The sequence below is a fragment of the Mus caroli genome, chromosome 1 (genome assembly GCF_900094665.2).
Source record: "Mus caroli chromosome 1, CAROLI_EIJ_v1.1, whole genome shotgun sequence".
NCBI lineage: Eukaryota > Metazoa > Chordata > Mammalia > Rodentia > Muridae > Mus > Mus caroli.
In genome coordinates this window covers 180,569,807-180,584,538 of record NC_034570.1, presented here as the reverse complement: position 1 = coordinate 180,584,538, position 14,732 = coordinate 180,569,807, and the positions used below count along the sequence as shown (strand labels likewise).

At 49.4% G+C, this 14,732-nt stretch overlaps 1 protein-coding gene across 6 annotated transcripts in view; it reads left to right on the top strand.

Moving 5' to 3' along the window:
* The window catches only part of Rps6kc1 (ribosomal protein S6 kinase C1), a 140,536-nt gene extending 136,855 nt beyond the window's left edge, over positions 1-3,681 (top strand). For all 6 annotated transcript variants that reach the window (XM_029476266.1, XM_021159114.2, XM_029476274.1 and 3 more), the window contains one exon: positions 2,857-3,681. In XM_029476266.1, the coding sequence (XP_029332126.1) occupies positions 2,857-2,967 (111 nt within the window). In that variant the 3' untranslated portion in view covers positions 2,968-3,681. The remainder of the gene's footprint in view (positions 1-2,856) is intronic.
* Positions 3,682-14,732: the final 11,051 nt, after the last annotated feature.

Genomic DNA, 14,732 nt, shown 5'->3' with positions numbered 1-14,732 from the left:
GTTGGACCGCGGTGGAAGATAACTCTTGCCAGTTACTGCGTTAATACCATTCTGAAGTCGATTGCGATGAACTAAGTTGTGTGGTTTCTACAGCAATAAAGACAAGAACCCTGGGAACATTCTAAGTGATTATCTGCACGCCCCGTACCAAAGGTCGTTAAAGGGCCTGGGAAAAGTACATGGGACAGCTTTGAGTTTAGACACGAGTGGGTTAAAGAAAAAGGTCAAGGAAAGATAAGCCGCTCACACAGTCCCTAAGGGCGGGAGCAATGTAAGAATCAGCATGGTGGGCACTGGGGCAGGAACTCGCCAGACACTGGCGGCTCCTCAGAAGGATAAGAGGCCAACTCAGGAAAGGGTAATGAGTTATAGCCCCAAAGTACATAAAATGGCTGAACTCAAAGGAAGAACAACTCAACAAAGCAAATGGAGTCCTCCATACTTTGGTAGTTAGTCATAGAAAGCAGACAGTGACAGAGGACACAGGGGATGGCACAGGTGGAAGGCTCTACAATAACGTGGCGTGTGCACAGTCACCTAGGTACTGAAGGCTCCTCCTAGGGTACCAACCGTGAGCTGTGTTCAGATAAACCTGAAGGTCATCCTTGCCTTCACAAGCAAGTTCTAGGCCAGCCTGGGCTGCAGGAGATCCTGCCGCAATAAACAATGCAAGACGAAACGCTCATCCCAGCCCTGGAACAGTGGGTGAAGTCCACAGGTATTGGGAGTTAAGCAGCATTCTCACTCCTGTGTAACTTGGGGTGAAAGAAGAAATCATAAGAAAAGCTGTAACAGCAGGAACAGAACAGAAGTGGAAGCAGCACGCAGACTTGGGGGTAAGATGCATCAGTTAGCACAGTGTAAGCTTACAACCTGAGACACCGAAAACAACTGGGCATGGAGGCGCACACCCATGATCCCAGCACTTGGCAAGCCCAGGCAGAGGATTGCCAGGAGTTCAAGGCCAGTCAGAGCTCTAGAATAAGTCCCTACTTAAAAACCAGTATCTACAGACAGGAACTATCCAAAAAAATAAACCCAAAGCCAACTGAACAAGCAAAAACCACAGAGAGAAAAACAGAACACAGAAGGGGTCAGAGGAGCAGAAACTCAGACTACGGTGTTCACAGAGGCAGAGATGCCTCGGCCATCCACAGTTCTGAGGTAGATAACCTGGTGCTGCGATCATCAAGGCAGCAATGTGCCTTCTACAAGTGCTTGGAAATCAGTAAGCAGTCACCTGCCAAACCACGCTGAACTGGACTCTTGCTTCATACCATATGCAAGAATTAACTGAAAATAGCTCACAGACCTTAGGAGAGAGCTAACACTGTAAAACCCATAAAGGAAAACATGAGAAAACACCCATGGCCTTGGGCTACGCAGAGCCAATTAGATCTGACACCAAAAGCATGTTCCTTAAAAGGAACATTGATAAAGTAGACTTCATTAAAATTAAAAATGTGAGCGCTTCAAAGATGGGAAGAAAGTGAGAACAAGCCACAGGGTGGGAGACACTGTTTGCAAACTGCTTATCTCTACTAGGGTTCAGAAGGAATAAACGCTGGTCACCCAGCAAGACAAACAACTTAGTTTGGAAATGTGTGGATGGTGAGCTATTTGAGCAGAGACTATGTGAGTGGCTGCCAGGGTATACAACCAGGCTCAGTGTTATCAGTCACCAGGGAGTGTGATTAAAACCATCACAGGATGCCACAAACCCTCTAGAGCTGCTTTTAGTAAAGACCAGATGTTGCTGAGGTAGAAAACCCAGAGCCCCGGCTCACTGCTGGTGGAAGTGTAGACAGGTATAGCCACTTAGGGAAAGTTTGGCATTTTCTTAGTTAGTTAAATACAAACCTGCTCTGGGACCCAGCAGCCCAGCATTTCTGATCCTAGGACTGAACTCAACTGAAGACATATGTCTTCCTGAGGAACATACATGACTCCTAACAGCACATCATTCATTATTGATCAGAACTGGAAACTTGAAGACCTGTTAGTGACTGAATACATTAATAGCACACAGTAGAGTCATTATGGGATATTGATCAGAATGAAGGCCAGTGCCTACCTCCAGATGTTTGAATCCCACAGGCACTGTGCTCAGTGCAAAGGCTTACTTAGTACTATACCCAGAAGAACTCCCTGAAAAGGACAGGTTTATAGTCAGTGGCTGCCTTGGGCCAAGGTAGTGGGGGTGACACAAATGTCACGGAGCAATTCAGAGGGGTCTGGAGCTGGACTGGATCTGACATAAGTCTAAGTTGATCACAGACTGTTCACTTGTAACTTGCAGTAGATAAATTGACACACAATTTGAGGCTGTGGGAATGTCTCAGGTACACTCTCCAGCATGACTGGGGCTTTGGGATGGTTATACACAGTGCCTCTGATTTTGCTTATACCAGTATTTGCTTCTTTTATATATAATTCCTAATTCTGAGACAGTGTTATTCACTGCATCAAATTACCTCATCAAACACACCAGCCCTTGCAGAGAAAGTGATCTGGGGACATAGATTTGCCTGCTCAGATTTGAGCAGTGCAGTCCTAATGTGTTGTAGTTAAAGAACTGAAAGATTGTGTGGGACTCCCAGACTTCTGAGTCATGAAGAAAGTAGCTGTCTCTCTTGATCCCATTACCCTGTTTGAGGATGAGGGAAACGTAATGAATTACCCATGGCTATGCTCACAGACCTGAAAGAGCTTGGCACTCAGTTGGGATGCTCCACCAGCCCACAGCCAGACAGCTGGGGCACTGTGGACAGCCCCTTTATCACGGGGTTCCCTTCTGCAAGCCTCGTCTTCTCTCATTGCCACTGTGACTGTCACTCATAGACTCTTGTGTTTCAGCTCCTGCAGTTCAACCCTATGGAGCGTCTGGGTGCTGGAGTGGCTGGTGTTGAAGATATCAAATCTCACCCGTTTTTCACCCCTGTGGATTGGGCAGAGCTGACAAGATGAACACCACAAGGAGTGTCCTTACCAGACAGGTCCCTGGTGACAGAGTTCAGGACTGGCTGGGCTTCAGGCACCTTGCAGCTAGTGTGCCAGAGCCTTGGGACAAGGACCTTAGAGGAAGTGATGGGGCAGGAGACTAACAGATTGGCTTACACTTGCTGTCTGGAAAGAGAAGAGCTAGCCGCGCCAGCAGCTGCTATGTGCACACCTTCCCCAAGATGAGACGTAAGTTGCTCAGTGTACTGCCTTGCCAGGAGGCTGGAAGTACAGAAGGAAGACTGACGGGAGTCAAGGACCCTTTGGTGGCAGCTGATGGTGCTTCTGCTAAACAAGACTGGTTTACACAATATAGTCAATACTGCTGAGTGACACTAAATGCACTCTGTGAACAGTGTCACCAGTAGACTGGCAAAACAAAACGGAGTGCCCAGTGCTGAGCAGGCTGGCTACCTCTGAGGAAAAAGACTCTTGCCAGCTTTGAACTTGCTGGTCGATGCTGCTAACTCTGAGGGGCTCCTGGGAACACACACGTCCGTCCCCCAGTTCCCCTCTCCCCTGCGCCATTTCCTGCATCCTCTGCTGCGTCTTTTGGATTCTGCTTTTCCTACTTCTGTTAACACACGTGCAGTGAGAAAGGGAGGGGTATTTATTTCCCCCAAACTGCCAGCTTAACAAGACTAAGAAATCATGGTGTCAAATAAATGTGGTTAAACCTTGCCTGCCTTCCTCATTTAATAGCTTGAGATTTAAGGTTCATTTTGAAGGGTCTTCTTTCTGTTCTTGTGAAACGTGAACAGTTTCTCCTGTGGCGTCTTAGTGTGTTCGTTTTCCTTTGGGCGGGTATCCCAGGAGCCATGGTCTATCATCTACGCAGAGCAGTGTCCTGTCTCCTGTCTAATGATTCACAGAGCTGAGCTCCTGCTCTTCTGGGGAAGAACCAGGCATTCACCCGTGTCCAGCGTTTGCCGGTGCCACTCCTTTGTCTTGCTGAGGTAGGGCGGCTGCCACCATGTTGTTTGCCAAAACTTACAGGTGCTTCACAAGTATTAGTGTGTATTTGTCACACTTCATGGAGACATTACAGAATTCTGCTTATGAGTGAGAGGCCACCAGCAGCTCCTGACATTTCTGTCCTTTCGCAGTTGCCGATGGGTTTTGTTTGTGTTTGCTGTATCAGAGATTAGCCTCAGAGCCTCCTGCCTGCACGCTGGGCAAGTGCTGAGTCTTTCTGTTCTAGTCCATGTGCTTGTGAGTCTGTGTGAGAGGCCACCCCGGCCCCAAGAGCATCTCAGCACCCGTCTGCAGACCGCAGAAGCAGAGGTGCTTACCGAAACACAGGAAGTGTGCAGGCTCTCCCCTTCTTCCGGCATTTGACTCCCCCTTTCCCTGTTTGGTCCCCTTATAACCTGAAAGCCAGCTGAAGTGCTGTGACAACACCAGGTTGGGATGTAGCAGGTCACCAAGATCAGCCCTCAGTCCAGATGACCAGCTTTGGCTCACCACCCCCTGGCCTCATGACAGGAACTCATGCAGGTGAGACACAGAAGCACTTCCTGTGTGTGTCGGCGGGAAGTCTGGGAGCGCTCAGAACTTCCTTCCAGAAGTGCCCTGTGACATGGAAGCAGGACAGCATCTCTAAGGTGAAGGCCCTGCCCCAAAGGACAGTGACATAAACGGTTGCCATGGCATCCTCCACAGTTGTCGAATCTCTTTCCGTATGTTTTATTGGAGCGTGTACTTAGTGTAAACACATCACTCATATTGAACACAAATTATTTTAGAAATAAACAGGGAATAATGGCCATGGGTCTTTCATGTGATGGTATATCTGTGTTTAAAGCTCTGGTGGTGGGACTGGCTTCTGTTGTAGTTAATATTTAATTAGCTCAAGCGGAGGAGTAGAATGTGGGTCAAAATCATAAAAGAAATGTCTCATCTTTTTTTTTTTTTTTACTAGAATAAAGGTAAGTTTTGCCATTTTAGTGGCATTTTGAATGTGTATGTGCTCATATGTCCACACATGTAGGGGGGTCAGAGGTCAACATTAGGCATCTGACTTAGGGTTCCCATTTCTATGATGAAACACCATAACCAAAAGAAAGTTGGGGAGGAAAGGGTTTATTTGGCTTACACTCCATCTTACTGTTCATCATCAAAGGAAGTCAGGGCAGGGCCCTGGAGGCAGGAGCTGATGCAGAGGCCATGGAGGGGTGCTGCTAACTGGCTTGCTCAGTGTGGCTTGCTCAGCCTGCTTTCTTATAGAACCCAGGACCACCAGCCCAGGGATGACATCACCCACAGTGGGCTGTGCCCTCCCCTGTCAATCACTAACTAAGAAAATGCCTTAGAGGCTTGCTTACAGCCTGATCTCATGGAGGCATCTTCTCGATTGAGGCTCCCTCAGGTGACATAACTATGTCAAGTTGACATAAACTAGCCAGCACAGCATCTTCCTCAGTTTTTCTCCATTGCATTTTTGAGGCAGTATCTCTAACTGAACCTAGACTGGTTTGGGCTAGACTCGCAGCAAGACTGGAATCCTGCCTCCTCCCTGGCACTGGGAACACAGGTCCACACTGCCTGTGTTTTAACATGGGAGCTTGGGGCCTGAACTTGAGCCCTCCTGTTTGCCCACTGAGCCATCTCCCTAGCCCCATTTCAGCCAGCTTTAGGCATACGGTGCAGAAACGGGTTTAGCATGCAGCCGTGTGCGCTAACTCTCTTCATAGCCATTTATTGTCCTGGGCTGAAACCTTATCTGCTCCACAGTTCCTGCATGTCTGACCTCTCCCCAGCTCCTGGATTGGCCATGGTAGGTAACTTCCTGTAAGTGGAATCATATACTGTGTTTCTGTGTGCATGGTTTTCCTACGTGTCATTTCTAAGTCATTCCGTGCTGTGGATTGTACCTGTCTCTTATTAAAGACTGACTGTCCTCTGTTGAGTTTATGTCACACTTGCTTAAGTGACTCACTCACCTGGTGAGTGAGATCCAGCTTAAGGAGGAGCTGCCATCTTGACTGAGCCCTGATCCTGGTGACCTGTTTTCCCAGCCTGGCTTACTGACCTCGTGCTAACGGTGCGGTGTTGACAGTTTTTCACATCTGACTGGGCTGTGCATCTGTTCGTTGACTTTACATGCTCTCACCGCTGGGCTGTTGTGAGTGATGGTGTCCCGAACTTGGACGTGCAGGTACCTGAGTGGTCCTCACCCATGACTTTCTATGCTTACTTGGAAGCTCTGGTGTCGACTTTTCTCTGCTCTTCAGAGGAAACGCCCTTTGGAGGGCTTTTTCAGTCAGGTAGCCAGTGCTCACACTGTGATAGGAACATCACCAACTTCACCCCTAAAAGCAAAGAGAACGGCATCTGAGAACGTCCTCATGGTAGAAGCTTGCAGACACTGACATGCGTTTGTATTATTTGAGACGTATTTTCAACTGACTAAACAGTAATAGCGGAACTCTTTTAGGTTTAGTTTTAATTGAAAGGTAATTGTGCATTTGTTGGGCACGATGTAATGTCTGGATATGTGTGTATATTATGGAACTTACGAACACACACTCCCACAAGTACGTCTGTGTCTTTGCATGAGAGCACTCTCCTCTTTTTTTTTTTTTTTTTCAGCTTTGAATTTTGTCATCCTCAGGAGTCGTCACACTGTGGGGTTCCTTGGGCCAGCACCTCCCTCTGGTGGCCGTTCTTCTTCTCAGGGGCTCACTGGGATCTTGGCAATCTGTCCAGACTGCCTTATTTAGTTTGTATAACGTATGTGCGTATGTGTGGGTTGTGGACATTGGAGTCTTCCTCACCTTGCACCTTGTCTGGACCAGGTCTCTCACTAGCTGTGTCCACCAGGCTAGCAGCCTGCAGGCTGCTGAGGAGTCCGACCATGCTCTCCTCCCCACAGGAGCCCTGGGAGGCAGCTGCACTCTTCTGTGCCTGGGTTTCCGTGGATCCTGGGGGTCTGAGTGCAGGCCCCTCCTTGGGTATGGCGAGCCCTTCGCCCGCTGAATCATCTCCCCGGCATCACTCAAACTGTTTTTAAATTGCTGCAACCCTATTGGGTTTCCCCTCACCTTTTCCTGTTTGCACACACCTTAGGTCAGTGGGAACCAAGGATGGATTCTCTCTCATGCCACCCATGTACCTGGGGTGGGTGGTCAGTAACACTATACCAGGCCCCCACAGCATGTCCTGCTGGATTCACTTGCCCCCGAAGTTGCCAGTTCTTAAGCAGTCTGGCTGCAGGGCTGAGAAGCGCCTTGCCTCCCGAGGGCCCCTCTTGCCATTCTGCCTAGACTCTCTCTCTCACACACACACACACACACACACACTCACACACATGTGGCCCTTTTTTTTCTTCTGAGTACTTGGTTCTGCTTCACAATGCTGTGGATGATGGAGCCTGGCATTTCAGGCTATCTCCTTGAAGATTATGGCATACAGTAGAGCATCTTAGAGTGGCATCCTGGCTGTGCCTCTGACTAATTGACCTTCAGTCTCAATCAGATGGCACTGCTGTGGGATCTCACTGCAGATGAGAAGGGACCAAGTTCTGTGCTGCACAAGAGCACCGTGGGTTCTGTTTTCTACCATGAACTAGTATGATATTCTCACACTGTAGAAGCAAGGTTAACAAAAGCCTTGGATTGGTACTTACCTGTTTCTTGTGACTATTTTCTTGTTATTCCTAGAGTTTGGGTTGCTGCTGTACCCCCACTCACTAGCACATCCATTGGTGGTCACACAGCTGAGAAGACTGTGACAAGAGGGACTGCAGAGGTGGCTTGGGTAGAAAGTGCTTTGCTCGTGTTCCTAAGGAGAACCCAACTTGGATCCCTTCTGTCAGCAGCTCACAGCGGTCTATAACAGGGATCTGGAAATCTCGTTTGGATTCTGTGGCATACATTCACACACGCACGCACGCACGCACGCACGCACGCACGCACGCACGCACGCACGCACGCACGCACGCACGCACGCACGCACGCACGCACGCACGCACGCACGCACGCACGCACGCACGCACGCACGCACGCGCGCGCGAGTGCTCAAGCACGGTAAAAAGTAAAATCAATTCTTTATTCTTCCTCCGGAAGAGTTAGGCAAACACCAAAACTGCTCCTTCTGGCCTCGGCTTATAAATGGCAGGCCTGCCTTGGGTGGACAGAATGTCCTGCCTCCTTCTGGCTCTGTCCCTTGCTGCTAGCAACTGGCATGCTGGTGTGAAGGCAAGACCAGCATCTGCAGTGGGCTGCTGTGGTTTCTTTCAGGAGGGCAAGCTTGCTGACCATGGTAAGAATAGCAGCTGAATGTACTTATTGCTCTTGGAAATCTCACAGAGGAAAATCAGCAGAAGGTCAGCTCTCTGGGATGCCTGCTGATCAGAGCTTGCCAGGAGCTCGCCTACTTGGTAAGGTTGGGAGGTTATAGGGCCTAAGTTTGATCACCCACTGGAACAGGTAAGTAGGAGAGGGACTGACAGACACAAGCCAATTTCAGTGGCAGCACAGGGAACTGAGTTGTGTTCCCCTGGTCACCAGGGAGATGTGCACAAAAGCGACTGACAGAGAAAACCAGGTCTAGAGTTAGAAGAACATAAAGCAAATTAGACACCACTCTGGTTCCTTAGCATTGGTCTAGAAAGAGACTACAGGTTGGATGAATCTTGCACAAGAATTCTGAATGATGAAGAAATGGAAACCTCCTTCCACTTCACCATGTATTCCTTCTGATTTCTTGCTGCTTCACCGTTTGTCTTCAACCCCTTGGCATCTGCCCCTCCCTGAGCTAAAGACAGAGCACCTGCTTCAAGGACTTTGAAAAAACAAAACAAAACAGGAAAAGACGACTCATCCTCAGAGGGATGGCATGTGGCGAGCATGTGCTGTGCACTGCAGAGTTTATAAAGGATCTTAAAGATTTTTTTATGTGCATGTGTGTCTGCACCACATGCTTACAGAGGTCAAAAGGTCATTAGAAGCAGAACTGGAGTTCCAGATGGTTGTGAGCCACCGTGTGGGTTCTGGGAACTGAACCCAGACCCTCTGCAAGAGCAACAAATGTTCGTAACCACTGAGCCATCTCTCCAGCCCCACAGAGACTTTAAAACACAAGTATTCCCACCCCCCTGTATTTTGTTTAGGGGAAGGAAAGTTTCCAGGAGACACATGGGAGATGGGGGTGGTGTGGGGAGAAGGAAAGGAAGGAGAGAGAATGAGGGGAGAGAGAAGGTGAGAATGAATGAGTATGAGTGAATGAGACTCTGCTGTGTACTGCAGAGGTAATAGTAGCTGTTGTTCTGGTCTAGGGTCTAGACCAGAGGGAGGGTCTAGATGAGAGGGAGAGATGAGAGGGTCTGGGTTAACGGCCATGCTGGGACATGAGATGTGGACTCTAGATTGTGGGCGACCAATAAAGGTTTTGAGGTAGCTGGTCTGCATGACAACTTCTTTGGAGAGATAACTGTAGGATGAGAATAGGAAGTGATTGGAAGGAAAGAGACTAGAGGCAGGAGTGTAGTTAGGGTTCAGTACAGAAATTTGAGCTGGAGGTAGAATCCTGAGTGACAGGAGGATGCGGAGAGCTGTGATCCCATTCCTGCTCCTCCCAAGTCTAGCACTGTCCTCAGAGCAAACCATGCCGGTGTATTTGTGGTTGATAATGATGCCCCACCACTCAGAGCCCAAAGCTCTGGATCTCAGCCCAGCCTCACAGTTTACTTTTATGTAGACGGTTTGCTTTCTGTTTCAGTAATATGCTGACATTTGTTCTCAGGATATTAGAGGATGCCTTCCCTCTTTGTCCCAGACCTTTGACAGAACTTGGTTTGCTCAGTGGTTCTCAAGAATAGCCTCCATTCTGGGTCAAGGGACTTGGTGAATCTTCTTGCAACTCTGCTTTGGGTTTGAAATTACATCTACATAAAGCTTTAGGGAAAGAGGATGGGGCATAGCTGGAAAGGCAAGTTCTGGTCCCATCCTGCTGATCCTTGGCAGTGCCTTTCTGGACAGTCTGTCTCGCTCCTGCCTAGAATGTGTGAGACATTGGCTTACCCTGGGAACACCCTCTGAGTTAGAAGACATTGTGAGATTTCCATGGAAGTCGCACAGTCTTCATATCAGTGAGAAAGGATGATTGAGAGGAGACCATCAGGCAGCTGGAGAGAGAGGATCCAAGCTGGGCCCTGGTGGCTCGCGCCTTTAAGAGGAGCATTTGTTTGAGAGTATCTATGTCCCCAAAGGGATCAGCTGCTCCACTGCAGTTTCTTTGACAGACAGCTCCTGCTCCCAGGCCACTGTTGCAGTCCATGGCATAGATATTAGAGGTCTCGAGTTTTGATTCCTAGAATAGATTGGGGTTCATGTTCTTTCTTAGGAGATTGACAGTTGAAATTCAGCATCTAGTCTCCATCTTGTTCAAGACAGTGCAAAGGCTATGTCTTTGTTAGGGTTTCTATTGCTGTAAAGAGACACCATGGCTACAGCAACTCTTACAAAGGATGGCATTTAACTGGGGCTGGCATACAGTTCAGAGGTTTAGTCCATTGTCATCATGGTAGGAAGCATGGTGGCATGCAGGCAGGCATTGTGCTGGGGAAGGAGCTGGGAAGTTCTACATCTGGATCGGCAGGCAGCAGGAAGAGAGAGTGACACTGGGCCTGGCTCGAGGATCTGAAAGCTCAAAGCCCGCCCCCAGTGACACACTTCCTACAACAAGACCACACCTACTCCACCAAGGCCACACCTCTAATAATGCCACTCCCTATGAGTCTATAGGGGCTGTTGTCATTCAGACCAGCACAGACTTCAAAGTAAGTGTCACATTGCTGCTGTGCTTTTTCTCTGGCAAGCCTTAGCTGGGGCACTTCCAGGATCAGCTCATTTTACATTTTTACAAGGGGAGTTGAATTTCACATCAGGAAAGTGAGGCTTGTGTGTTTTAAATTGTGTGTGTGTGTGTGTGTGTGTGTGTGTGTGTGTGTATGCTCGTGCACTTGTTCCTGTGTGTATGCACAGATGTGTGTGCACATACATGTAGAAGACAGAAGTTGATGTGGGGTGACCTCTGCCCTTTTATTTGTTATTATGAAGGGGAGGCTGGGAGGGGAGGGACATGTGACTGTGTTTGTGGAGGTCAGAGGACATTTTTATGGAATTGTTTTTCTCTCTCTCCCTTTATGTCGGTTCTGGGCTGGAATTCAGGTTGCCAGAATTGCTTTGCAAGTGCTCTACCCACTGACCCATCCTACCGGACTTTCCACCTTTTTTGTGACAGGATCTCTTATTGAGCCTGGAATTTAGTCTAGGCTGACAGGTCAGCAAGCCTTGCAGATCTCCTGTACCTGCTTACAGGGGTGCAATTACATGGCCTGTGCCACCATACTGAGCCTAACCCAGGTCTGGGGATCCAAACCCAAGTTCTCATGCTTGAGCAGGAAGCACTTTATGAACAAGCCATCTTCCTAGCCCCCAAAGTTGTGTGTGTAAGTGTGGAGTTGGGGAGGATATAGAGGATCCAATTTAAAATTTTTCACCAGAAGGATATTTTATAAAGTATTAGGAATACATTAGCTGAGATCTTTAAAAGGTATATATTCATTCAACTTTGGAAAACACCTAAAAAAGGCTCAGATAATTGTGTTTGCAGTAGGAAGGCTGTGGCAGGAGCGTGAGGAGTTCCAGGCCAGCCTCTGTCAGATGAGACTGTCTGATGGAAGCAGAACTGCATGAGCAGCATCCAGGAGAGGTCCACGTGAGCAGCTACTTCCTGTGTCTACGTTGTGCTGTCGCGGCCATAGTACTAGTAACTTTGGCCTTTCTAAGTGACACCGTTGCCTAAGAGACCATAGGGAGGAAGTGCTATGGAGTTTCACCTGTGATGGCCAGAGGGGCATCAGGAGTCTGGGTAAAGGCTGTGATACCCAGTCCCAGACAGATGCTCTGTCACACAAGGGACAGTTCTGCATGGCTCTGCGGCTGCAGGAGCTGGACTCTTCTGAGCACAGGCTGATCCTAGGGTTCAGGCATGGAAATGGAACCAAGAGGATGCTAGGTAGAATTTGCTGTTTTAGGAAAGGACTGCTGTTTGCTTTTGATTTTCCTGTTTCACTCCCCACCCTACACTGAGCCTTGGCCTCCCCTGAGTTCAGCCTCCGTCTGTGTGACCCCACAGCACTCACTGGAGGCTTCCTGTCCCCTTCACCCTGTCTCTGAGGACAGAACCCACTGACTGCACCTTTTCTGACTGTAAGGCTCCCTTCCGAATGGGGTCTGGATCTGGCTCTCGCCACTCAGTTGGCCTGGCTGGCGGTGGTGAGCCTTGGCACCTGGAGAGCAGGCTCGACAGCCACCGATACTGCTCCTCTGTCCCCTGCTGCAGATTACAGCCATGTCCCACAAAGCTTAGCCCCACCGTGGGCCATCATGGCTGGAGGACAGGAGGGAGAGAGGCTGCCTGCTGCAGCTGTCTCCTTTAGAAGCAGCCACCCCCCCTTCCCAGGTGCCAGGACGCTTGCTCTCTTCATTCCCACTTCTTCCACCATTGCGGCTCCTGGAGCAACTTTCCAAGGAGACTTTTGTTAGCTCTAAATCCACCGTAGGGAAATTACCAAGAGAGCTTTCCCCAGCCGACCTCCCTCCCCTCGTCCCACTCTTTCTTCCCTGTTTTTGTCTCCTTCTGAAGCTGGGGTCAGAATCCCTAGCCAGACTGAGAACATGTTTGCTATTCCAGGACCCAGATGCCAATGTGCGGCAGCATCTGGCTTGTTGGCAAGCATCACCGGCAGTTGTGCTGGCTGCTTCTGGGCCTGTCATGTGGCTGAGCCTGTGGATGGGGGCCTTGTGACAAAACAGAGTTTCTTTGAGAATATGGTTTCAACCATGGTGCCCACCAGAAAACAATGCACTGCGTGGAGGGGACCTGGACCACCGGGCAGGGGGACTGCGGGCTCTGGCTCTGGCTCTGGCGGGCTCCTGGCCTGTTGAGCGGACGAAGCTCCTGTTTTATGCTTCAGAGCTGGCATCTCCTGTAAACTCACCTCCTTGCGCTGTGAGTGCCGCGGGTGCCTTAAGGCATGGAGCTCCTTGAAAGAGAAACACAAATCACTGAAAATGCTGAGATCAAATCCCATCCTCAGAGGCACCCGTGTGGTGTGGCACGGGGAGTGCGCGGTAACAGCTTGCCTTAGAAAGGTGACATTTCTGCTGAAGGCTGAATAATAAAAAATGCATTTTAACAAACTCAGCCCTTCCATGTCTTCTGGTGGTTGACGTTTGAAGTGAAGGCCATTTCTTCTATGTGAAGGGTCTTTTTTGAGGCTAGCCCTCAACCATGGACACATTCACCCTTGTCACCATTGATGAGACTCGGGGGCCTTTTAAATTAATGAACACGTGGTAGGGGTCTCAGTCCTCCTTTCAAGGTGTAAGCATGCAGTTCAGAATGTGCCAGACACTTGCTGCCCAGGGTGTGGAGGGGAGAGACATGGCAAGAAATGGAGGATGTACCTCTGCCGTCAAGGATGCAGGCCCTCGGTGCCCAGGACCCACTGTTTCTGCGACCTCACTCCCCACAGTCCATGGTATCATTCACATATTTTTGTGGCCAGGGGAGTGATCTCTTTAGCAGGTGGAGACATGAAAGTCCCAAAAAGAGGATCCATTCTCATTCTTTTGGCAAGCACATAAGGGGCTGGCTCCTCATACCAGTGGTTAGCGCCCCTGCGCTCAAGGGTTGGGTTCTTGCTTCTAAACTAAGGGTGGAGACAGTGCAGCATTGTGGCTCTGCCTCCTTCAGTAACAAACACACTGTGATCTCAAGGACCACCAAGGTTCACGTGTTGAAGGCTTGGTCCCCAGCTGGTGGATCCGGCCACTCGGGGTGATTGGATTAGGAGGGCTCTGAACTCATCAGTGGATTGATAATCTATTGCTGCGGGCGATGGAGACTAGGAGGCAGGACTGGTTGGATGAAGGGGTTGATGTCCATGTACCTTTGATGGGAACAGCTTTCCCCCTGTTCCCGCCTCAGCTTCCCTGTTGTGGAGATGCAATGCTGTTATCCTCCCTGAGCTGAGAAACCATGAACCCAGCTAACCACAAACCATAGCTCCCCAACTGTGAGCCAAGGAAAGCCTCTTCTGAATTGTTTCTCAGTGTGAAAATTCTATCAAAAATTTACACGTGACCACTCCCTGTGCACCTCCTTCCCAACACACTGTAGTAAAGTGTTCTTTGCAAAGCTGAGGGCCAAGACTAGCTGAAGGAAGGAGCCAAGAGGAGGCAAAGAGTAGTGTGTATTCAGAGATGACCACCTTCACTCTCTTCTGGAGCAAAGGGGAGCTCACAGACAACAATTCTCCACAATGAGTTGACTACACACCCTAGATGCCAGCAGTTGAAACTGAAGTTCTGGCAGCCAAGAGGTTGTGTGTCCGTGAGGGAAAGGCAGCAGTGGCATAGCTTCTGTCTGTAGCCCAGGGTGCAGCCAGTCTTCCCATGAGGCTCCGGGCTGCCTGGGCCAGCAGCTACACATAGCAGGAAAGTGCTGCATTCTAGCACTTGTAAGTGCACAGAGCTTGAGGACGGGGCATTCACCTTCAGAGCTGCTGTCCAGTTCAAGGTCCCATGCCAAGGGAAAGCTTCAGAGGGAGGATAGAACCAAATTGAGCAGGACAGAGGCAGGACAAGGCTCAGAGCAGACGAGAGGGTCAAGCAGTCCCAGGGAGCGAGGTGTCAGACATGTTTCAACATTTCACCCAGACA